We start from the raw sequence: 26,667 nt of genomic DNA, 5'->3' as shown, positions 1-26,667 counted from the left end.
ACTTACAGCAATTCTATAACGTCACCTATAAATCAGATGTCTAAACAACACGAATCTCCTCGCAGAATTCAAAGCAACAATATAACCCCACAGCAAAGGAACATGGTATATAATGAGCAGCAATACAGAAGCAATATTCCGCCAGTACAACCGCCAAGGCCTACCCAGCCATAACCTCCTACACCCATGGACGTGGATAGATCCGGTCAGAGCAGGCAAATAAATTACATAAATCGGCCAGTTCAACAGGAAAATATAGCGGAAAAAAGGGAAAATCCTTCTGATTTCTACCCTCGAAAACAGCAGAGGATGTTTCATATAGAGCAACAAAGCGAAACGGAATATGAGGACTTTATAGAAGAAAATTACGAAGATTTAGACCAGATGGAACCAGAAGATGAACTAAATGTTATGACGGAAGCCTCTCTAGCATACCATACCTAGAGTGTACAACAAAGAATGGAAAACAACTGAAGTTCCTCATCGACATCGGAGCGAACAAAAATTTCATCAAGCCGGAATTAGCACCAAAATCAAAACCAACGAAAAAACCATTTTTTATAAAATCAGCTGGAGGAAGTGTAAACATAAAAGAAAAAAAAATCTGATGTGGTCAGCACATAACCGACCGCATTGTGTATTGTCTAGTTAAATGAAAGTGTTACAGAATATTATAAAAATATCTGTTAAATACTTCTTTCCAATTTTTAGGACATTAGTAAGCTTATAGTTAACATATCTAGAGAAATGTAAATTTGGCTCTTAGTAGAGTTTCGCTTTGTGCTACCCGAATTCCCTGAAATTCTCGCCAGTTAGTTTCGGTAACAACCAGAACCCAAATATCAAATTTCAAGAAATTCCATCAATTCGTTACGTAGATATGGTGAAAAATGTAAAATCGGCCCGCAAATCAGTTTTCGAGCCCTGATCTTTCCAAAAAATTTATATGTTAATTGTTTTAATACGAGGAATTCATATATTAAATTTCAATGAAATCGGTTAATTATTTCTCTTTATATACACAAAAATGTATATTTGGCCCGTAGTAAACGTCTAGTTGCCGATGCCTGATTTCTTCCAAAACATAGCAATTTTCGCGGGCGATCGAGCAAAGCTTATATATGAAATTTCAAGTAAATCGGTTGAATACTTTCTTCAAAATGTTCAAAAATGTAAAACAGGCCCGCTAAAAAGTGCAGTTCCCGAGGCCTGATATATACCAAAAGTTGATCGATCCTTGCCATGGTGGAAATAAACTTACATATAAAATTTCATAAAAATCGGTTCAGTAGAACTTGAGATACACGCGTGCACACACAGACCGACAGACCGACAGACCGACAGACCGACAGGTTGCTAAAAATAGTTTATTTACACTTCCCTACTATGGAGAAGTGCATTCCCACCGAAAACTCGATATCCAAAATTTGTTGCCATCACATAACCTACCTATTGTTTACACAATACGGTCGGTAATAAGCGGAAAATTCTTTGCAAGCATCGGAAATGACACCATATTAAATTTCTACCTACTTCCGGGATTAGAATCATTCGACGGAATAATCGGGGACGACACGCTCAAGGATTTAGAAGCAGTAACAGACAGGAAAAATAACATCCTGAAAATTGCACCAAATATAATAATTCCGCTAAAAGATAAAAAATCGTTGCAAGTGAACAAAATTGAATTTCGAGATAATCATTTAGATGAAAACATGAAGCAAAATTTAACTAAATTAATTGAAAAATATGGAAATCTGTTTGGTGCTCTAGACAACAAGGATACAGTAAATACAACGGTTCGAGCTGAAATTAAAACAACTACCGAAGACCCAGTATACACCAAATCGTGCCCATACCCGGCAATTACGCGATCCGAAGTTGAAAATCAAATAAAAAAGCTTTTAGAAGATGGCATCATCAGACCATCGAAGAGCCCCTACAATTCACCGGTGTGGATTGTGGAAAAGAAAATGGACGCATCAGGAGTAAAAAAGTACCGTATGATGATTGATTTTAAGAAATTAAATGAAATAACAACGTCAGATACATATCCAATACCGGATATCTCAAACACAATAGCCAGTCTCGGAGGTTCTAAATATTTCACTACCATAGACTGGACGTCCGGATTTCACCAAATCAGAATGAAAGAAGCCGACATCCCCAAAACGGCGTTTTCAACCAGCTCCCATTTGAACCCAAAAACGCACCGGCCATCTTTCAAAGGATGATTGACGATGTTCTTAAAGAATATATAGGCAAAATTTGCTATGTATACATTGATTGATGACATCATCATATTTGGAAGAAAAATCACGGAGCACACCTGGAGAATGTTGAAAAAATATTTGCAAAACTGGAGGAAGCGAAATTAAAAGTTAATCTGGATAAAACAGAGTTCCTAAAGGAAGAAACGGAGTTTTTAGGTTATGTTATCACCAGCAATGGCATTAAGCCGAAGAAAATCGTCGCAATTAAAAACATCAAAGCACCTGAAAATCTGAAAGATCTTAAAGGATTCTTAGGCCTTGCTTCATATTACAGACGATTTATAAAAGATTTTGCGAAGGTGGCAAAACCATTAAAAAACCTTACAAGAGGTGAAAAAGGCCAGATAAAAGCGAATCAGTCAAAAAAAGTTAAAATTTCCCTGAACAAAGAAATTTCCTTAACTTCAAGCATTTAAAAATTTGAAGGATTTATTATCCTCATCAGAAATACCAGCATTTCCAGATTTCGAAAAGCCGTTCGTACTGACAACGGACGCATCTAATCAAGCTATAGGAGCCGTCCTATCGCAAGGCGAAATAGGAAAAGATCGTCCAATTGCTTACGTTTCCAGATCATTGAATAAAATGGAAGAAAACTATGCTATCAATGAAGAGGAGATGCTGGCAATAATATGGGCACTGGACAACCACAGAAATTATTTGTACGGTGCGAAAAAAGTTAAAATTCTTGCAGATCACAAGCCGCTGACCTTTAGCCTAAGCAACAGAAACAATAATGCCAAATTAAAAAGGTGGAAGGCAAGAATTGAAAAATTTAACTATGAGCTCATTTATAGGCCAGGATGCACAAATAAAGTAGCAGATGCCCTGTCAAGATTGCAATTGGAAGCCAACGTCCTAACAACATCATCAACAGACACGGCCCATAATGCACAAGAGGACGGTATGGATTTAATACCACACTGTGAAGCACACTTGAATGTATTTAGAAATCAGATTATTATTAAAGAAGGGAAAGAATTCATCGCTACAGAAGAACCGTTTCAGTCAAACAGACGACACTTCATATCCTGCCGGAGATAAATAAAGAATCGTTAACCAGAATTTTAAAATTAAGACTAAATCCAGCAGCCACTAACGGCATTAAAATTCCGGAACAAAATATTCAAATGCTTAACGAACTGATCATTTCAGAAATTACAGAATTCGCATTACAAAAAGATTGGTAGAGGATATACTAGAAGAAGAAAATAAATTCAGAATTATCCAAGAAGAACATCGTAGGGCACATCGCAACTGCAGTGAGAACAAAGATCAAATTCTCGAAAAATACTACTTCCCGCAAATGGCAGCACTAATAAGGAAATACACCAAAACCTGCGAAATCTGCAACACCAATAAATATGACAGGCACCCTCATAAACCAGAACTGCAAAAAACACCGATTCGAACATATCCCACGGAAATATTGCATATGGGCATCATTGAAGTCACAAACGAAAAATTCATCACATGTGTGGACAAATTCTCTAAATTTGCAAAATTTTTTCATATAGAGAACAAATCAGTCCTAGTGGTAAGAGATAAAATAATCGAAATCCTTCATTACTTTACATCGCCCAAAACACTTGTTATAGATAACGAGAAAAGTTTTATTAGTCCTATAATTACGGATTATTTAAAAACACTTGGCATCGAAATCTATTTAACGCCATCGCAAAAAAGTGAAGTAAATGGGACTGTGGAACGAGTTCATTCAACAATTATGGAAATCGTTAGATGTCTGAAGAACGAATATGAGGACCTTGAAATGAAGGAACTAATAAACATAGCTGTAGATCGTTACAACAATACGGTGCACTTAGTCACGAAGAAAAAACCAAGTGACATTTTTTTTGGCAGAATACAGCGTATTAACTATCAAAATTTGACGGACTTCAAGGAAAAAGTTAGCGAAGATCTTGTGGAGCGTATAAAAAGAAATCAAAAAAGCAAAGTTACTAGAGAAAATCTAAAAAGACTCAAACCTAAAGAATATGAAACAGGAGATACAATTTACACGTCAGTCAAGCAAATTCAGGGCAAGAATAAGCCGAAATTTAAAAAAGAAATAGTTGCAAAGAATAATAGGGTCACTGTAACAACAGCTTCAGGACGCCGAATTCATAATTCGCATATAAAAAACATACCAAATAATTAATCCTTTTATTTTTATTCCTTAGTTTAGAAATCTGTACGCTGGCATTGGCACTCAATATATACGAATACAACACTCCCATGGTATCAATCAAAAAAGGAAATGGCCGCGTCATCAATGGCACGTTCAAAATTGTACATGTAATTAACTTGGCAACCTATGTGGACATATTGGAAAAAACAACACTGGACATCCGAAAGTTAGACCCAGGCAATCCCATTAAAGACCAGCTAATTTATAACAGCAACCAAACTAAAAGGCTAATAGCAGAACTTATAGAAGCTGCACCAAGAGTTAAACGGTCAATAAACTGGATAGGGCCTGCATGGAAGTGGATCGCAGGAAACCCAGATGCAGAAGATTGGGACAAAATATTGACAAGCCAAAATAACATCATTGAAAACAACAACCAACAATATAAAGTAAACGAAGCATTAATGAAGACAACTCATCAAATCCTGAAAGAATATAACAAAATAAGAGAATATGGCGAAAAATTAGATGGCACACAAGTAACCTACAACAGAGTAAATCTAATAAAGGAAGAAGTGAAAGAAATTGTACTGCCAAATTGTACGGGCAGTACAATTTGCTAAAAATGGGATAATCAACACAAATTTGTTAGACACAGCAGAAATTACACAGTTGATAGCAGAGCTAGAAACCCTTCCATACTCCAATATAATAGAAGCAATGGAATATGCACAGCGATAATGGTGAAGAACTCAACACTGTTGTATGTAACAGCAATCTCCAAGACAAGCTCGAAAGATTACAATCATATTGCTATAAGATCAACAATCAATAATAGCAGGCAAATTCACCTAGAATATGAAGAATTACTAATCAATGAAAACGAAATGCTAGGGATTGTCAAGGAATGTAACAACTTCAAGGATACTGTCATATGCGAACGCAAACAACTAAAGGACGTGAAAAAGGATCATTGCATCTACCAGCTAACGAAGGGACTTAATGCAAAATGTGAATATGAACTCAATACCAAAGAAGTCATCGAACAACTGAGCGAAAACGTTATCTTTTTGACTAATTTCAATGGAAGTATCATATGTAACAATTCAACAAGACATCTGCAAGGAAGTTTTCTACTAGGATATCAAAATGAATCTCTACAAATTAAGGACAAACTGTTCAGTAACAAAGAAGTCAAAATGTCACAAATCTTACCACCAATTTTGCGATCGAACAATACTGAGAAGGGAATCAAACTCAACCTGAGATACTTGCACGATCTACATCTCACAAATGTCATGAAGCTTCAAAAACTTTTCACGAAATATAATAATCTACATCTCACAAATGTCATGAAGCTTCAAAAACTTTTCACGAATTCACAAAGCTTTATTGTCACCAACATCATCGGTTGGCCGATTATCATCATTATACTTTTGGTCATCCTACTCAAGAATCATCGCAATCATCGCAGGAAATGGGTCTTGCCTCCAATAAATTACACAAGCGAAACAGGCCAAACTGGATTACAACCTACCACCTTGAATTTCCAATCCACGAGACGTGGATCTTTAAAGGGGGAGGAGTTAACATAACAGCTAACAGCCAACATAACAGCTAATATGCTAAGTCAGCACTTTTACACTTATGGGAATAAAACTTCAACTAAATTCTCACAAAACTTTACACGCGCATCCGCTTTATGGTTTTTAAAGTAATTTTCCCACATTATGAAATGTTAATTATGCTTATTTTGTAAAATCAATTATTTTAAATATCAAATATAAAATTGTTAACCTAAGCTAAAAATTATTATAAATAATTTGGAATTAATATTGTAAAATCAGTCTTAAGTGAAACCTATGTCGGTTTAAGTTGAAAAATAAAATTATTTTTTAATCTTATAGGTTTCTAATTTTTCTTAGTCTGATTAGTGGTCAATTTCAATCTTAGATCCACATACTTTTAATACAACCGATTCATACTTCCAAAATTCAGGTGTCCGAACCGGCACTGTAAATATAGAGGTTTTCTTAAAAAATTCCAAAAATACTTATTATAATTTTATTATAATTTTGGAATACTCGTAACATATAATAAATATAAATATAAATTTTAAATAACTAAATATAATTGAAAAAAATATAATTTTTATTAATTTAATAATAATTAGTATAAAATAATAATATTTAGCAAACTAATTATTGTTATTTTACAACAATAATTAGTATGTGATAGCATTTCCCTTATTTTTACCATTAAATTCAAGTTATACTGAGTTTTAGAGGAGTACTGTGTTTAGGCGAGTTTGCAGTATGTTTTTTTTAATACGTTTGGTTTTAGCTCTAAACCACATGAATAAAGAGTCAAAATATGGTAGAAAAAAATTTTTACATTAGACTTAAACTTTAATCGCTATAAAATTCATGTATTACTGCTTATATAAAAATACAAACCAAATATGTACAATACTCTTAAATACACACATATCTGCACTAAAAACAATTAATCTATTAATTCTATTTTAAATACATTTTCAGGATTTATTTTTTAAATCAAGTCTTTCTCAATATTTCAATCCTCCAAAAGAATTAGTATATCCGGATGGACTTAATATAAATAAAAGAAAAAAAAGTGATGACCAAATATATTCACCGCAGTCTTCTTCATCGAGCAGATCTAATTTAAGTTCTCCAGACTTATTTAAGGAAAGCACGGCAGATGAAAATAATGAGAAGAGTTTTTCCATGGATATTGGATACAAGGCTTCTTCTGACACTCAAAACAGAATTATGGAAAAAGTTAAATTTTTAAATTACCATTGTAGATTATAAAACTTAAAATAAAAAATTTTTATTAGTTTCCAAACTTTGAAAGTATAAAAGATCAACCAACATTAGGATGTTCCCTAAACTCAACCATTGAAAATTCAAAATTACATAGTGGTTTTATATCAAACAGCGGTAGTCAAGATTCTCAAAACTCTATATTTGATCAAATAACTTCCCAAGCTAAAGGCCTAGTTCGAGATTCGGCTTGGCAAAATAGCCAAGACGGTTTGTTCGCCCAAGTAGATAAGGTATATTGTAATAATATGTATTGTTTAAAATCCACACAAAAATATTATTATGCATTATAATGTTTTTAATAATTATTATATAAGTTTGTTTGTTTTGAAGCACAATTAATAATTTTTCACATTGTTCACTAAAACATGTGTTCACTATATTTATTTATTAACTTTTTTTTTGGCCAGAGTCTCAAATCGCTATTGTATTTGAAGCTATCTATTCTGAATTGAAGAGTAATGAAAATAACTTTAACACAGAAAATAGCTTAGTTTTTTAGAAAAATTTGTTCCACAAATTTTCAAATTTGTTTTTATTTATCTTCATAAATACTTCTATGATAACATAGCCTAATCAAAATGTACATAAACATACCTATAATATATACTCATCCCTTGCTTAACGGAAGTTTGCTGTACGGAATTCAAAAATTAAGCCAATGAATCTTTTTAAACGGAAAATTTTGAAAATGCAAAAAAAAGAGTAGTATAAAAAATTACAATGAAAACCTACATAAAATAATTTAATGCTTTTGAACGATTTTTCCTTTTATTTCTATTCTGCAATATTAAAATTGTTATTGAAATAACATTTAACATCATAACATTATAATGAAAATTAATTGTTGGAGATTTAGACAAACAAAACGAAAATTAGTTAAATTTTTAAACTAAAAAGCTGATATTATATGTAATTCAAAATAAAAATTTTGGAATTTAAACGAAAAAATTTAAAATCAGTACCTGTAAAAAGTTGTTGGTAAATATTCAATTCATTATTTTTATGAGACACAACAATGTTATGTACAACTGTTGCGTAGGAATATCGTGTATAATGATACACAGAAAACAATTTTTGTACTTACACAATAAGTTCTATATACAATACACAATTTTGATACATAAATATGTACCTACATGCATAGGTAGTTTAATCGATGTTAACATTTGCGTACGGATTAGCCTGTAGTGTCAATATAGATAAATTGAATTAGTATATAAGGCTAAAAAAATCTAAATCGTGTTCTTTAAAAGTTTGGTACGCAAGTAGTCGAACTCCAATATTTTTTATAATAAAAAGAATATTCTGCACGCGCTTGTGCCAACAACTTATAAATATGTGGTGCACAATATTTGTAAAATAAAACTTTGGCTTACATCCTGAAATCAAATAATAGCTGCTTAAAAAATAAATTTTTCAAGGTTTAAACGAACTTTTTTGTATTTTAGTGCTTGTTAGTTTTTAGCGTTATATGAAGATACATTCAAACGTAAAGTTTAAATTTTAATACCTTAAAGTTTTAAACAAGCTTATATTATCAAAATATAATTTTACTATTTCTATTGGTTTATATTCTATAGCTATTCCAGACGAAACTATAATTAGAAAAGAGAAATTTTAATTCTAAAAAATTTTAATTTTAAATCTTTATCTTAAATCGACTACATTTTTCATCATGTAGTTAATCGTGTAGATCAAATTTCTTACCGTTTTAATATTCTGTTGTTCATAATTAGTTTTAAATTCTGTTGTTCATAATTCTGTTTTAATATTCTGTTCTATAATATTTCGATCGGCATTCACATCTGCAAAGAACTATTAAACATAGGTGTATACTAACATAGCAATCATTCTTGTGCTAAAGCAGGTATGTGAAACACGCAGCTCGCAGCTCTCAATCCTAATCAAATATTGATTTAGATCAGAATGAAAGTGTTTAAACCAGAGTGAAGGTTTCGCAGGGGTTTGTCACACATCTAAAAATCAAACTTATACATATGCGAAAAATACACAACTGTATGTAAAACGTAGCCGAAACCGAATTTAACGTTAGTTTGTTTCGAGAAGTGGAAAGCAACTGCTCTGTAAATGAAATACTTATATGTATATTTGAACCAGTTTATTTTTCTTATATTTTTAAATTTGAAATTTTCCGAGTATTGTAATCAGAATACATTTTTACAAGTCGAACTTGAAAGAAAAAAAACCTATTAACTTTTCTATTTTCTATTGATATTGAAACACTTGACGCAAATTAACAATTGAAATCGAAATGCTTTGCGATTGTATATTGAAACAAAAATTTAGTAAAGTGGAAATTACTAAATTTCATAATTATTTACCTATAAATCAATTAAGCATGTTTTAGCCATGTTCGGAAGCACATATTTGAGCGAACAATTGTTTTCTATATTAACAAATAATAAAACGGCACAAAGATCAAGATTAACATGTTCAATCAATATTAAAAATATTAAAAATTACAACTGCTAATAAAATTCAACCGAATATCGCAAATTTAGTAATAAAATAAAGTTGGGTCAAACCAATGGTTTGTATTGTAGCACTTTTCCCTTCAACAAGTAAAAATTCTGCTTTTAAATACAGTCTATGTGTACCTACCACACTATTAAAACTATTTTCATTCATATTTAACTATTTCTAGGATTGCCTATATTTAGGATGACGCATACGAGTATATGCAGTCTTTGAAATAAATCAAAAATTAATATAAAAAGGGGTTAACATAATGCTCGATTTTAAGGGTTAGTTGTGTGAGTTAAGAAAAATAATTATATTTTTTAATTTCATGGAATTTACCGTTAGCTTTTTGCGTTTATAAAAATTTGAAAAAACTTGCGGTTTCGGAAATATGAGGTGTCAAAAATTCAAATTTTACGAATTTCAAGAGGCGATAACTTGAGAGGGGGTGGAGATGGAAAAAAATTTTCTTCCAACGAAATGAACTGTTTGTTAATGTCTAAAAGCCCCTAAAATTTCAAGCTTCTGCAGACTGAGGTCTAGAAGGAAAACGACATCAAAAATTTGGAAAAAAATAACTGTAGATAACGGTAAATTTGAACGGCCATTTTGTTTTTCTAAAGTTTAACTATAGTATACCGCTCTAGGGGAAACAAGCCGCTGCCTTTCTGCGTTTGAAAAATTTCAAAAATGCTTATGGTTTCATTGCAACAAATATTTAAAAAAGGCCATTTTTAGGGTTTTGGGGGGGTATAACTTCTAAACGGGGGGAGATAGGTAAAAATTTTGTTCCACAGAAATAAGTTTCTAGTGAAGGTCTATGTACGTATGAAATTTCAGCTTTCTATCTTCAAGGGTGTAGAAGTTTTGTAAACAAAAAAAGTGTCCACGGACGGACGGACGGACGGACGGACGGACGGACGGACGGACGGACGGACGGACGGACAGAGTGAAACTAATAAGCACTTTTTTCAAAAATTTTTTTGGAAAAGTGCTAAAAACGTTGCTAATTTCTTTAAAAAAATGCTAATCAGATTGGTAGTGATCAGATTTTATATGTAAATGCAACAAATTTGTGTAATAAATTTTTTAAGGTGGTCCAGAATTTCGACCTGGACCACCTTAAAAAATTTATTAATTTAAAAACTATTATTTATTTAATTTAAAAACTATTATTTTATTAATTTAAAAACTATTAATTCTAATTATATCTATTAATTATCCCAGATTCCTGGGAGTTTTTTTTGGAAAAAAATTTCTTGTAGCAAAGAGGGAAGCTCGAACGTCTAGTGGTAGTTTTAGAAGAAAAAAAGTTTAACATATTGCTTGCTCAGCTCCGAAGTTGTTATAACGATATATCGGTCAGAATTTTTTCAATCCGATTTTCTTCAACTCTCCACCCCAAGGGATCTGACTTTTCCTCTCCCATATACGAAAAATTTTTTTCGTAATAAATTCCAAGAAATCACACTCGAGAGCTTTTAAACCAGTTGCGATATGTAATTTTATTATACCACCCTGTATAATAAATATATATAATCCTAATAGTAGGTGATTGCCACTTTGACTGACTATAAATTAAACAAAGTTAATAATATTCTAATCAGTTTCAAGATGTTGCCAGACGCTATGTTCATTATGATTAATCATTAATTTATATGTAATTAATGATAAATTTACATATATATACTTTTGTAAAAACATGAACCTTACCGAAAAACATAAAGTTTTGAAAATAAGCCCAAAGTTTTCCAAACTTCAATAACAATTATTTCTACTTTCGCAAGAAGATGTGTTAGAAATTTTGAATAATGAAAAATAAAATAATATCTTCTATCAAATAATATTCAAACTTGTTTTTTTGGTTCAATGGTTCCGTTTAATATTTAACACTTAATTTTTATAAAAATAATGATAAAGTTGACGTTGCACGTTAAAAAACAAGCCGAAGAAGCTTCTAAGCAGGCAATTGGCGTTAGTAAAAATACTTTGGGCGACTTAACTTATGTTGGTAAATCCACAATTGGGGGCCTAACAAGAACAGCAAAAGAAGCTGCGTCAAAAAAAAGGTTAATTAAACCTAGTGAACAGTCACATCAGGTGGAAAATACATTAATGCAACCCAGGTCAACGCAAAACACAAGTAGGGACTTCTTTTCATCAATTGGTAGTGATTTAAATGGTATAGCATCTTCAACAAGCAACATATTTTCAGATCTTTTTGGAACAAAAAGTAAGTTACAAATACCAAACTTAATTTAGTAAATTAAGATATTCCATCATTTCGAAAAGGTCAATATCAACAGCAAAATCAAAATAATCCTGGTATGTCATTTGATATGTTTCCAGTACGTAAAGGTTTAGTAGAAAGAACTCCCTTAATAAAACATTCAAGTCCTAAACAAACTTTGGAAGATATACAAAGAATTCAAAATCAAGAAAGGTCTCAAAGTGACTTTGAGAATCAAACATTTTTGAAAGACATAATTAATCAAGTTATGTCTGGGGATGGTATTGGTTGGTTGAAACTAAATCGTTTGCGAAAGTTGATGGAAGACGAGTCATATCGAATGTTTGTACTGAATAAAATAAATAAAACTATTGATAAGAAGATTGGTCCGGACGACAATATTATAGATGTGGTAAAAACTATTTTGAAAATGTTAAAACAGTTATATATGACATAAACTAGCATTTATATTTCCAGTTGATACCCAAGTCTGTTGGAAAGGGAATGTTGAAATGTTTATTTGCTGTTGTGCTTGGACTTGAGCATAGTTTTTCGAATTTTGGCATTGGAGGAATGGCGTCAGTTTTTCATATGATGGAAATATGCCATACGCATTATTGGTGCCATGAGTTATCAGAGACTGGAGACATAAACATACCTTCAAATAAAAGCAATTCACCATATGGAAGCAGAGAAACTTTGAATTCACCTCAAAGCCCGACAGAAAATCCATTTACGAAAACAAATAATTCAGTTAAAACAACAGTAGAAAAAAATCTACGCAGAAAGTTTTCGATTGGTGAAACACAAGAGTCTCACACGACCTCAGCAATGTTCAAAGATATATTATCGCAGAAACGATCGTCATTTTTACATAAATTGACGGCTTTTGAAGGCGATGTAAGTTTTTTGATTTACAATTTTTTTTTAAATTTTACTACTGAAAAACATGTACGAAACAAGTGTGATTCGAAGTCGTTAAAAATGACCTTAGTCAAAAAATACATTTTGTCGAATTCTAGTCTAAACTTTTAAACAGGCAGGAATTTTGCAATTAATATTCTAGGTACTATTAACATTTTTAAGTAGGAAAAAGATTATGCGTAATATTTTATATTATAAATATTGTTTATGCAAAAATATCTCACTTGTTACATTCAACGGCTTAAAGCAAGCCCAAAAACTTATTAAGTTTATATTTTCAATTTGACAACTATATTATTTATTACTTTATTACTTTTCCTTGACAATACAAATCCCCTACGAATATATTTCTTAATTATTATATATATACTTACATACATAGCTTCGGTAAATTGATCGACTAGCAAATTGATCGACGAGTGATTAAAAATTTTCACAAAAAATTTTTTAAAAGAAATGGAAATTATAATTGGTGAAATTACATACTGGATTGCATGATCTTTGGTTTAGTTTTGTTTTCTAATTCTTATTAACTTTCATATTTATTATTCTATATACATACATATCTAGGGTTTTCTATCAGAACATGTTTTCTACACTTTTGACAAAGCAAAGTTATGATTGCAGTATTACTTAAAATTTAAAGCGCTTTTTAAGGCAAGAAAAAAAAATTAATTTTTATAGGAGTTTAAAAATAATCTTTGAAGAGCGTTATAACTAACCAATTCTTCTAAAAATTTTTCCAACAAAATTAAAAACTAACTGTTATTCACTTCTCGAGATAATAAAATTTTCTAAGAAGGTATAGATATGTCATGTTTTTTGAAACAAAAATGTATTCTAGTTTTTTTACCATTTCGTTTTAAATTGAAAATGAAACATCTGCACATACTCATTTTGGTTATTTTCATATGAGTAAAACGCACGTTTAAAAACATTTAAAACTAGATAAGTGAACTTGTTCAGTTCTGATTGGTACTAATTGTAATTGAAATAAAGTTGGGTCAAACCAATGGTTTGTATTGTAGCACCTTTCCCTTTAACAAATAAAATACTGCACTTACTTAATATAGTCTATCACTCTTAAAACTATTTTCCACACTATTAAAATTATTTTCATTCATGTACGAAACAATTTCTAGGATTGCATACATTTAGGATGAACGATTTATGCAGAAGGGGTTCACATGATGCTCGATTTTAAGGGTTAATTGTGTGAGTTAAGAAAAATAATTATATTTTTTAATGACACGTAACTTACCATTAGCTTTTTGCGTTTATAGAAATTTGAAAAAACCTGCGGTTTCAGAAATATAAGGCGCCAAAAATTCAAATTTTACAAATTTCAAGAGGCGATAACTTGAGAGGGGGTGGATATGGGAAAAAAATTTTCTTCTAACGAAATAAACTATTTATAAATATCTAAGAGCTGCTTAAATTTCAGACTCCTATAGCGTACGGTGTAGAAGAAAAACGGCATTAAAAATTTGGAAAAAACGGATTTTAGATAACGGTAAATTTCAACCGCCATTTTGTTTTTTTAAAGTTCAGAAATGGTGTGCCTCGATAGAAGAAGATACAATTTTGCTGCTTTTGAAAAATATGAAAAATGTTTATGGCTTCATTGCAACAAATAGTTGAAAAATGCCGTTTTTAGGGTTTTAGAGGGTGGAGAGATCCCAAGTAACAATTTCCAAGAGTAATACCCTAAAAAATTTACCAAAACTCTCATAAAACTTTCACACCACACTGCATACTCTCATATTTTTTTTTTTCTTTTTTTTGTTTTTATGCAACCCTCGTAAGGTTCTTATAATACAGACTTAGCACTTGCAAAACTACTTTCAGCAAGCCATAAAAAATTTTAATTCTCATAAAGTATTTTTTTATAAGATGTCAACTCTCATAGAATTTTGTTCTTAAAAGAATTCCTTTATAAGTCTAGTTGTTGGGGACGGCCATTTTTGTATTGTCATTTTTCCTTATCTAATTTTTAACCCTAATTAGAATTAGAATTCTTTTTTTTTTTGGAAAGAAGACCGAAAAATATTTATTGTACTGAAATTATTAAATTAAAGTTAAAAAATGCAAAATTATACTTTTATTTGAATATAAGAAAGCTTTAGTTGGAATTTATGCATATTAGTATATTGATTTTTTGGTTAACAATTCTTAAATTTTAAAATTTATTTCAAAAAAAAAAAAATAAGATATACGTATTATAGGGTTAAAAAATATATTTTTTTTTTTTTTTAACCAGAGGAAGGGTGGAAAATTTAGAAAGACACTGCCAGACGAAAAGCAGTAGTGTGGAACTTTAATCCACTAAAAACACCCTCCTCAAAATAAGCTATAAAACTAGTCGGAAACGACTAACCATTAATTTTGCTCTCACTTTTTTGATTATTTACAAGCTTTTGATTTGGCACAATAGCGTACTAAGTACTCATTGTTCCAGATAAAAAACTTTAAACTAACTCGAGAGGTCTCGTACGTTTAAGTCTCTTAACAAAGTTTTGATTGTCAACCAATCGAGCCGCCTCGATATTGACATGATTGAATAAACGCATTTTATGATTGGCTGCTTGCTTTTTAATTTCGTCTGTGATACTTAGGATCGTTAGATCCCTGTGTATATCGGCATTACGGACATACCAAGGGCCGTTTACAATGTCCCGTAATACCCTATTTTGAAATCTTTGTATAGATTGGATATGAGTCTGCGCAGCTCAGCCCCATAACTGAATACCGTAAGCCCAGACAGGCTTAAATATTTGATTATATATCAAAACTTTGTTGTATATTGTCAATTTTGAACGCCTCCCCAAAAGCCGTTCAAACTTTCTGTATTTCTCCTCCAGTTGAGATCTCTTTTTCTTTGTGTGCTCCCTCCATCTGAGCTTCGCGTTCAACGTCATTCCCAAATACTTCGCCGTGTTTTCAGACGAAATTAAGACGCCATTTATCCGAACCGAAAATGAATTGTCAATTTTCCTATTAGTGAAATTTACGTGTACTGATTTCACCTTGTTAAGTTTTATATTCCTCTTTCTAGTCCATTTTGAAATCTCATCACTGGCCCTAGTTGCGTACATACTGCCTTGGTAGTAATCGCCTAAGTTTTTTTATTAATCCACAATGCCAAACCTTATCGAAGGCCTGGGCTACGTCCAAAAATATGGTAGAACATATTGTTTTTTCTTCCAGTAAATTTTCAATTAGGTCAGTTATTCTATGAATCTGATCTATGGTTGAGTGGTTCCGGCGAAAACCAAATTGATGATTCGGGATTAATCTTTTACTTTCAATTATAGGCTGAAGTCTTCTCAATAAAAGTTTCTCTAGCAGTTTTGAAATCATCGGCAAGAATAAGATTGGTCTATAAGAAGTCGCCCTATCTATAGGTTTGCCAGGTTTGTGCAGCATGATTATCTCTGCAACTTTCCAAATTTCAGGCACGTGATTGAACCTTATACACGTATTTATTAGGCGCGTAATCATCGTTATACCTCTTTTGGGTAATTCTTTCAAAATATCGGCCGTTATTAGGTCAAATCCTGGGGACTTTTTAGTTTTAAGAGTCCTGATTTCTTCAATAACACCTCTTTCCTTGACAATTGGAATAGTCACGCTTTGATAGGTTGCTTCATTTTCTTTGTTGCCCTCCACAGTGAATACTTGGTTTTCTCACACGCCGTCAAATTTTGAACATAATCAGCAACCGAATCCTCTTTGTATTTTCTAATACAGCGTGTTAGTTGCTGCGATTCATGATTATATCTGGTTTTATCAGCAGGATCACGCGTTTGCTGCCACCTTTTTCTCGCCCGCCTGCTTCGCTTTACTTTTGCTAGTATATGTGGGGGATAGTTAATGCCCCCCCTATTAATAACGTTAATTTTGGAACTACTCCAAGCCGGATTTTGAATAATTTTAGTAAAGTTTTCGGCCTCCTCATCTATGTGCTGGGTTGTTCTTATTCTTTTCCTTAGATCTATTTGACGTTCAATCTCTAAGCGAAATCTTGACCAATCTGTAGTTCCATTTGTCAGCGCAGGTTTCGCTCTTTTCATAACTATATTTTCCTTAAGTACAAGAATAACCATCGAATGATCGGAGTCAAGATCGTAGTTATCATGTACCTCGATGAAATTTTTCGCAATCCGTTTCGTTATGAAGAAATCTCTTAAATCTGGACACTTATTAACATCGGTTGGCCAATACGTTGGCTTCGCAGTCTAGTGAAAATGGCACCCCGTGCCGCCAATTGCTGTCCTAAGTTCTCTTCCTCTAGTTGAAGTATGCCTTGAACCCCAATCAGTGTGCTTGGCGTTAAAGTCACCCCTCAATACAAATCTATCGCCTAGGTCTGTCAGAACGTTTTGAAACATTTCTGCGGTAATTTTAAATCTGGGGTGACAATATAATGCAGCCACTCTAAATTTTTGCTTGGTCGAAGTGATCTGAACCGCTGCCATTTGCATTCCCTCGGTTGCATTTGGTGCAGATCGCAATGCACCACATTTTCTTTTATTATTATCGCCGTTCCGCCCTTCGCTATATTTCCAGGGTGGTTCGAGTTGAACATTCTATAACCTGGAAACCGAATTCTGCTTCTTAAGGTCATATGTGTTTCAGTTACGAGGCACACGTCTATATTCTTTGTATGTAGAAAAACTTCAAGCATGTCCTTTTTATTTGCAATACCATTGCAATTCCATATTGCTATTTTAAAATTACCTCGTGCCATCATTTACCAGGTCTTTTAGTATTCGATTTTTTCCTTTCGCTCTCTAAAATGCCCAATCTCTGAGAGATTTTGTCCATCATATCTAGCATGTTCTGCATCATATTTTGCATTTTATACAAAGCATTTACGTCACTGGCTCTTGCTTTATTGCTCGTGCCACCGTCATCAGTTTTCGTTTGGAGAACGTCCTTTTATGTTACATCTTTTGAAACTATTCTCGAGGTGAATTGCCTCGGTGGTCGTTCAGAATTCTTCAAGTTGTTGTTGCTGTTCTTATTTCTACGTTTTTGCAGTTCCTTAGCTACAAGGCATCCCTATAGTTTGCTGGGTGGGCCTCCAAGCAATTGCTGCCTCCAACACTTTGCTGCAGTACTCTTTGGCTTACTACAATCTGATGTTAAGTTCCTGCCTGCACATTTAACACAATTCGGTTCTCTCTGGCAAAATTTTTGTGTATGCCCATACCTTTGACACCTTTTACACTGCTTAATGGTCCTATCCTTTCAAAGTGCCTTTATCCTAACTTTCATCCTGTTTTTGTGATCGATTTCATAAATTTTTTTCATCTCCTCTTCATTTAAGAATGTTAACATAAACAGCGGTAGAGGCACCATAATGTTTTTCCCATTTTCTTTTATTTTTTTAATTTTATTGGTTACATCTAAGATCTTGTAACCCCTAGAGCTTAGGTCTTCTTTCATATCTTCCGGTTTACAACTAGGGTGAAGATTTCTTACCCTGACTTTTATTGGTCTGGCCTTCCTTTTTTCATAAGTATGCCATTCTAGTCCAGATCCATTCATGGTAAGATTCCTGTAGTCCATTTCGGAATTTACAATAAGCTTAAATTGATTGTTATTCATCATTTTAACCTTATAATTGATGCCCTTATTTTTTAATGTTGACTCTATTTAAGTTTTTCGTGACATCGCCTCGACTTTTAGAATCAGGAACATCCGCTTTCACAGCATTGATCGTCACCTGAACCACTTCCAGAGAAGATTCCGCTTTTCTTTTTTTACTGGATCTCTTTTGCTTTAGGATCCAATCTGTTTCTCTGGCGAGTTCTTCCTCATCTGTTGAGTAGGCGGCCAAGTTTGACCTCACCTTCTTTGCTTGTGGTGCAACGTCTTTTCCTTTATAACTACTCCCATTAGACTTATTGTTTGTAATTTGCACATGTTTCTCTTTCTTTAGCTTCTCATTTTCAGCCCTCAGTTGAAGAACATCGTTTTTTAAAGCCACACAGAGCTGTTCTAGTTGGCTAATCCTTTTATGTATGTCAGCATTCTGATCATCACTTTTTTTGGCTTGAGCTTTACTCATGTTTATATCCTTATTGGTCTGTGGAGCTTGAGTGTTCGGTAGTCCACCTTCTATATTTTTATTCTTTTCTAAAATCCGCACATCAGATGTAGGTGGTGAACGTTGGGTTTTCGCGTTCCTTCTGAACGGATCAATAAAAATGCAATAAATGGCTCTCCCCAGAATGATTAAATTCTGCATTTTTATACCTACTGTCAGGATTCAAAAACTGCCGTCCCTCAGGGATCAGACGCAGACCAGGGAGCCGCCTATTCTAGGTCAGACGCTTCTAACCAACGAAACCCGGATTAAGCGCCGAGTATTCGCTTTCATCCGCTCTCGTCAGCCTTACTAAGTTGGCTTTGCTTTTTTTCGAAGTACAATATCAACTTTTATCAATAAAATTTTACGAGTACTGCCAGCAACTTTTTGATTTATAATCATGGCAAAAAAATTATTTTAATTTCCCTTTTAGTGTTCTACAAGACTGAAATTATAAGAGTAATATTCTTAAAGAATTCTTAATATAGCTCTACAAGAGTCTTATGAGATAAAAATTGTTACTTGGGAGAGGTAAAAATTTTGTTCTACGGAAAAGGGTTTCTAGTAAAGATCTATGTACGTGTAAAATTTCAGCTTTCTATCTTGAAGGATGTAGAAGTTTTGTAAACAAACACACGGGCAAACGGACGGACGGACGGACATCGACAGACCGAGTGAAACTAATAAGCACTTTTTTTCAAAAATTTTTTGGAAAAGTTCTGAAAAGTGTATATGTATCTTAATTCACATAGCAAAATATGTTAAAATTTTAATACTATGTAATATTTGGTAACTACATTTTAAAATGCTAACTTTTTAAACCGTCTTCACAAAACTTTCACTAGTTAATGTTTTAGTAAAACAAAAATAACGCAAAAAAATTTTAATGATATTTTACTTGAAATGACAAACATGTAGATATGTTCTGACAAAAAACCCTAGACATACATTGTGTTTCGCAAAAGGTGGCAAATAAATTCATCGATGACGCTAATCACCTGTAAAACAAGCTCCTAGTGATAAGTCTATGTTGATTGGTTCCGAAGCTATAAGCATTTATTTATATGCAGGAAAAGTCCCGTAACTTTTTTTTAACAGCCTCTAGCTCGAAAATGAGGATATCTGTCACTACCCCCGTAAAATTTTTGGCTGGAAATTGATCAAAGAATTATTCCTGAAATTATTTGCCACCTTATGCGAAACACCCTGTATTATTATATTGAATCTGATAACAGTTTATAATAATGTCATTTTGTTATTTCAAACAATTTTTGTTATAAAAAAAATCGAAATAAATTTAAGTCGTTCTATTTTATTCCCCATTTACTTCATGCAAAAGAATTCTTTTAAATGTATTTTTTTAATAGCACAATTTTACTTTAGTGCATCAAATTCTAAACGCTTTTTCTCATTTTCATATAAAAAAATAAGTCTCAATTTTTTTCAACAAACTCGCTTAATGTAATATAATCCATCTGAAGTATTAACAGATTTTGCAGACTCTGCTCGAGTCAGTCATTTTTGGATAGCCGTCAATACTTTTATTAATATTATTTTGCGATAATAAGATTTAAAAGATCTTATAATACCTTAATCAAGAGGCTTAATTTTAAAAATGTGAAAATCATATATAAACGTCATTTCGATGTTAATGCTTGCATCTAGTTGCAAATATTAGCAACAGTTTAAGTTTGTTACGGAGTTTTCTTTTCTTACACCTAAAAAAAATTTATATTTCGGAAAAATTATCGACCATAGAAGAATTTTTTGAGCATCACTTTTGTTTCCAGATAGAAGAAATATTATGAAATTTTTTCCATGGTTTTTCGAAAAAGTGCAATTTTTAATTCAGAAAATTTACCATGCTAATTTCCATATAAAAGCTCTGTTATATTCTCTCCAGATACACTTACTTTTAGTTCTGATCAGATGAAAAAAATTTTGTAATTTGAAGATTGGATAATTTATTTGCAATTGTATTTAAAAACACAAAAAAAAGAGAATTTTCAATAACCAATTAAGCCACATTTTTTTTGCTGTCTTTCTTAGGACCCAGAAAACTCGTAACAGGACAATTGATTTTTTCTTTTTTTGCCGCTCACAAATCATAAGTTAAAAATTCATATTTAAAATATAAATTGAAAAAATTATTTTAAACATTTCATATAATGAAGTACATTTAGCTACATGTGAAATATCTGTCAAAAATCAAATTCAAACAAAACACATTAATTTTTTCTTCTCTTTTAAAAAATTTATTTTAAAATATAATTTATTATAAAGAGTTTTAAGTTTAACGTTACTGTCCGTCGATGTAAAACAAAATTAAAAAACTTTCATCCGTGAACGAAAGCAGTTTTATTAATTGAAATATCACAATAAGTCTGGCTGGTGTAAGAAAGTTTTTTTTAAACTTTATAAAACTTGAAAAACTTTATAAAGTTTTTATATGCAAAGCATCTGGGATAATACCTTTTGAATAAATAAATTTGAGTCAAACCAATGGTTTGTATTCTAGCACTTTTTTTCAAAAATTTTTTGGAAAAGTGCTAAAAAGGGAAAACATTATGACGATTTCATTTTCTCAATGTTTAACCTTTTTTCAAGTTTTGTAACGTAAAATTTAGTATTTTAAACGCCTTTAAAATTTTAAAGCTATCAAAACATACGCACATATGTATGTTTTTCTCGGTTAAGTCAGAAGGTTTAATTTTCCAAAGAAAAATTTACATCAACAATAATTTTTTTCAAAACTTTTTAATTAAAAATAAAATAAGATTAACAAAATGGATTCACAAATGATTTTTTCTAATTTTACCACTTTTATAACACACAATCAAAATTTTCAGCTTTTCTTTTTGCGAGAAACTACATCACTGTCTCCCTGTTTAAAGTTTTTTCAAGTTTTATACCAGACAGACCTAATATTTTACTGCCCTTGAAAATAAATAGATTTTGTAGAAAATTTATAATTTTGTAAAAATTGCATGTTTAATTTTAATTTGACAAATTAAATTGAAATGATTGCATTTGTACTCCTGTTCCAGTATATCATTATTTACGTTAACAAAATATTGTCGATAAACTATGATAGTTTTCTATCATAGTTTCAAAACTAAATTTTATGCTTAGGAGTTTGTTTTTTGTTTAATTTATTAATTAGACATACTTGTTACAAAATACATATACATTTTTACGATAAGTGGTTTGATCAATATCATAATATAAAACAAAAAAAAATATGATGCGATCAGCACATAATCGACCGCAATGTGTATTATCTAGTTAAATGAAAGTGTTACAGAATATTACGAAAATGTCTGTTAAATACTTCTTTCCAATTTTTAGGACATTAGTAAGCTTATTAGTTAACATACCTACAAAAATGTAAATTTGGCTCTAAGTAAAGTTTCGCTTTTGCTACCCGAATTTCCTGAAATGCTCGGCAGGTAGTTTCGGTAACAGCCAGAACTCAAATATCGAATTTCAAGAAATTCCATCAATTCGTTCCGTGGATATGGTGAAAAATGTAAGATCAGTAAAATCAAGATAATGCAGATCAGTTTTCGACCCCTGATCTTTCCAAAAAATTTATAATTTCATTGTTTTAGTACGAAGAATTTAAATATTAAATTTCAATGAAATTGGTTAATTATTTCTCTTTATATGTATACGCAAAAATATATATTTAGCCCGTAATAAACGTCCAGTTGCTGGAGGTTTTGCGGACGGTCGAGCAAAGCGTATATATGAAATCAAGTAAATCGATTGAATATTTTCTTCAAAATGGTCAAAAATATAAATCAGCCCCGCTAAAAAGTGAGTTTCCCGAGACCTGATATATCACAAAAGTTGATCAATCTGTGATCAGCCGAACTTGGGATACACGAATTATATTTATCTTATTTTTCAGTAATAAAATAAAAAAATAAAAAACACCAAAAATTTAAATTTTTGTTTTACTTAACTTTTATTTATTTAACTTTACTTTAATCTTAGGATTAACAGTAAAACTGAACTTAACTTTTTGAAAGCAAACTTAATAATAATAATTCTTGATACGAGTATAAAATGAATTTATTAACCTAAGGTACTTGGAAGCATAAAACTATTTAGTCAGCAGTAATTACTTTAAGTGTGTTAATTTTATTTTTGTATGTAATTTGATATTTTAACTTTTATTTGAAAACAATTTTTTTTATTTGAAAGTAATTACTGTTGATTGTGAGTTTTTTTTGATATTATGCAAAAATATGAAAAATAAGAATTATGAGATTTATGGGAAAGAATTTATTTTTTTTATTATTTTAAGTTAATGGAAAATTTTGTTAAACTTTATAAAAGAAAGACGACGGAAATGAGGTGTCGTCTTTCAAATTGACTTTATTTGAGTTTACTGACATAACTCACGCGTGCACACACAGACCGACAGACCGACAAACCGACAGGTTGCGAAAAACAGTTTATTTACACTTTCCTACCATGGAGAAGTGCATTCCCACTCGATATGCAAAATTTGTTGCCATCACATAACCTACCTATTGTATATACAATACAATCGGTGAAAATATTAGACAATTTTGCTTAGAAAATATAAACTAATACAGATTAACGAAACTGCATTAAAGTTTATCTCTCGTTTTCTCTTCAATGCAATTTCTTATCAAACCATTTTCCGTCAAAAAAATTTCTAAATTAAATTACTCAAAATCAAATTCTTAAACTTATATGACCTTGACAATCCGTTTTAGTCAAATATGAATATTGGAAAAATTTTTCATTGAAAATGTTAATATTTTTCTGAAATATGTACATAAAAAAAATTTTTTTATAGGTACGTATACGTATCTATATGAAAATAAAAATCCAAAAATTGCAAATAACTGCTTACTTTTCTTACTAATCATATAACCAACCGCAAGGTGTATTTCCTAGTTTAACAAAAGTGTTTGATAAGATTATGAAAATTACCTAGAACACTTCTTCCAATCCCTAAGAACGCTAGTAAACTTCCAGTTAACATACCTAGAAAAACATAAATTTGGCTCTTAGTAGAGACTCCTTTTATGCTGTCATTTTATGCCAATATCATGTATTGGTACTTTCACAAATTTAAAATATTACCATGTAATGCGAAGATCACAAATTTGCGCATGCGTAAGTACCGCTCTGGCCCGTATGTTTATGTAAATGTGTATGTAAAATGTAGTCGGAACCGAATTTTCGCGTTAATTTGTTTCGAGAAGTGAAGAGCGAGTGTTCTATAAATCAAATACTTATATGTATATTTGAACTAGTTTAATTTTCTTATATTTGCAAACAGTACACCAGTGAAATAAATTCGAAATTTTGAAAACTATAATTAGAATAAATTATTAAAAACCGAATTTGAAAGAAGATTTTTAGATTTTAATAGATGTCAAATTTAACCTACATATACACTTTTCCATTTTCTGTTGATATTGAAACACTTTGCGATTCTATATTGAAACAAAAATTTAGTGAAGTGGAAATTACTAAATTTCATAATTATTTACCTATAAATCAATTAAGCATGTTTTAGCCATGTTCGGAAGCACATATTTGTGCGAACAATTGTTTTCTATATTAAAAAATAATAAAACGGCTGAAAGATCAAGTTAAACAGATCAACATGTTCAATCAATATTAAAAATTACAACAGCGAATTAAATTCAAGCTAATTTCGAGGATTTAGTAACTGAAAAATGTTGCTAAAATTGGAGTATAATTTAGTAGTTTCAGTTTTTAGCACTTTTCCAAAAAAATTTTTGAAAAAAGTGCTTATTAGTTTCACTCTGTCCGTCCGTGGACACTTTTTTTGTTTACAAAACTTCTACACCCTTGAAGATAGAAAGCTGAAATTTTATATGTACATAGATCTTTACTAGAAACTTACTTCCGCAGAACAAAATTTTTACCTATCTCCCCCCCTCTAGAAGTTATACCCGCCCAAAACCTTAAAAATGGAATTTTTTAACTATTTGTTGCAATGAAACCATAAGCATTTTTGAAATTTTGCAAACGCAGAAAGGCAGCGGCTTGCTTTCCCTAGCGCGGTATACTACAGTTAAACTTTAGAAAAACAAAATGACCGTTCAAATTTACCGTTATCTAAAGTTCTTTTTTTCCAAATTTTTGATGTCGTTTTTCTTCTAGACCCCAGCTTGTAGTAGCTTGAAATTTTAGCGACTTTTAGACATTAACAAATAGTTCATTTCGTTAGAAGAAAATTTTTTTCCATCTCCACCCCCTCTCAAGTTATCGCCCCTTGAAATTTGTAAAATTTGAATTTTTGACACCTTATATTTCCGAAATCGCACGTTTTTTCAAATTTCTATAAACGCAAAAAGCTAACGGTAAATTCCATGACATTAAAAAATATAATTATTTTCCTTAACTCACACAGTTAACCCTTAAAATCGAGCATTATGTTAACCCCTTTTTATATTAATTTTTGCTTTATTTCAAAGACTGCATAAATCGGTCATCCTAAAAATATGCAATCCTAGAAAGAGTTTTGTATATGAATGAAAATAATTTTAATAGTGTGATAGGTATACATAGACTGTATTTAAAAGCAGAATTTTCACTTGTTGAAGGGAAAAGTGCTACAATACAAACCATTGGTTTGACCCAACTTTATTTATTTTATTGTGCCTCCCGAAGCAATGTGCGAAAACCCTCAAATGGCCCTTAATGATAAATGTGTTTGACATGCCTGCTATAGATAATTGCGCACTTTTTTTGACAAATTTCATTTGTAAAATATTTTGTTTGCGAATAATGGTATTTCTATAAAATTTTTTGAAAATGAAACTTTTTCGAAATTTAAAAGCAAAATCCTTATAATAAAAGCACAATAGATTCTTATACGTGGTCGCGGTGCACTGTTGCCCCCGCTGCATAAATCTGCAATCTAGTGCTTTTTGCACTGTACACTCAAACTTTCAATTTACATACGAGAAATAAGTAATTATGTGCGTGCATTTACAAATTTTTTTTAATTTTTTTTATTATTAATGTTTAAATTTTAGTGTTATTTGTAATATAATGACTGAATAATAACTGAATGGAAGTCTGTAAATTGCATTGTGTAAATTAATTAATATAAAAAAAAAACTAGTTTAAGCAAATATCAAACATTAGTTTTGCTTAACGCCCTATAATATAATTTAATTTAACTTAAAAACTATTCGGTTCCAAAAATTAGATTCAGCCAGTGATTGCTGTATATGTATCATATAATTTTATGTATTTTTTTTCAAAGCTTGTAGGTCTACTAAATAAGCAATTTAAAATCATTACTATGACTTCAATATAGTGCTATAAACTCTGTTTTATTCTTTGTTTTTAAATCTTAAGTAAAAAAATTTCTCTTTTTAAAAACTTTTATATTTTATTTTTGTAGAATTTTCAAATTACCTAGCAAATGCTAGTTTTGCGATATATATGCGTTATTATGTTTATATTTTCAGGTGCATTTGTTACATGGTGGTAATTTATTTACAATTGCTACCATATAACAAAGGCAAACTTCCCGGTATGTGAGCTACGATGCGTTTTCTTTACATGGTAAGGCCCCAACTAGTCAGTTTAAAATTACAATCACTTTTACTATAAAAAAATCTGATGAGAATAGAATAATTTTTGTTATTCTCCGT

The 26,667-nt window shown here is 31.3% G+C and overlaps 1 protein-coding gene across 6 annotated transcripts in view; it reads left to right on the top strand.

The window, feature by feature from the left end:
* Window positions 1-26,667, top strand: part of LOC129614962 (MAP kinase-activating death domain protein) — a 63,218-nt gene that overhangs the window by 12,246 nt on the left and 24,305 nt on the right. For 5 of the 6 annotated variants that reach the window (XM_055529954.1, XM_055529950.1, XM_055529952.1 and 2 more), the window contains exons 10-14: window positions 6,945-7,205; window positions 7,265-7,483; window positions 11,655-11,967; window positions 12,027-12,376; window positions 12,427-12,864. In XM_055529954.1, coding sequence (XP_055385929.1) covers window positions 6,945-7,205; window positions 7,265-7,483; window positions 11,655-11,967; window positions 12,027-12,376; window positions 12,427-12,864 — 1,581 coding nt within the window. The remainder of the gene's footprint in view (window positions 1-6,944; window positions 7,206-7,264; window positions 7,484-11,654; window positions 11,968-12,026; window positions 12,377-12,426; window positions 12,865-26,667) is intronic. The other variant, XM_055529953.1, reaches the window with a different exon arrangement.

Source organism: Condylostylus longicornis, unplaced genomic scaffold, assembly GCF_029603195.1.
Source record: "Condylostylus longicornis isolate FDR11 unplaced genomic scaffold, ASM2960319v2 ptg000131l, whole genome shotgun sequence".
Lineage (NCBI taxonomy): Eukaryota > Metazoa > Arthropoda > Insecta > Diptera > Dolichopodidae > Condylostylus > Condylostylus longicornis.
Note: the sequence above shows the minus strand (reverse complement) of the source record. Positions and strands in the feature narration are given on the sequence as shown.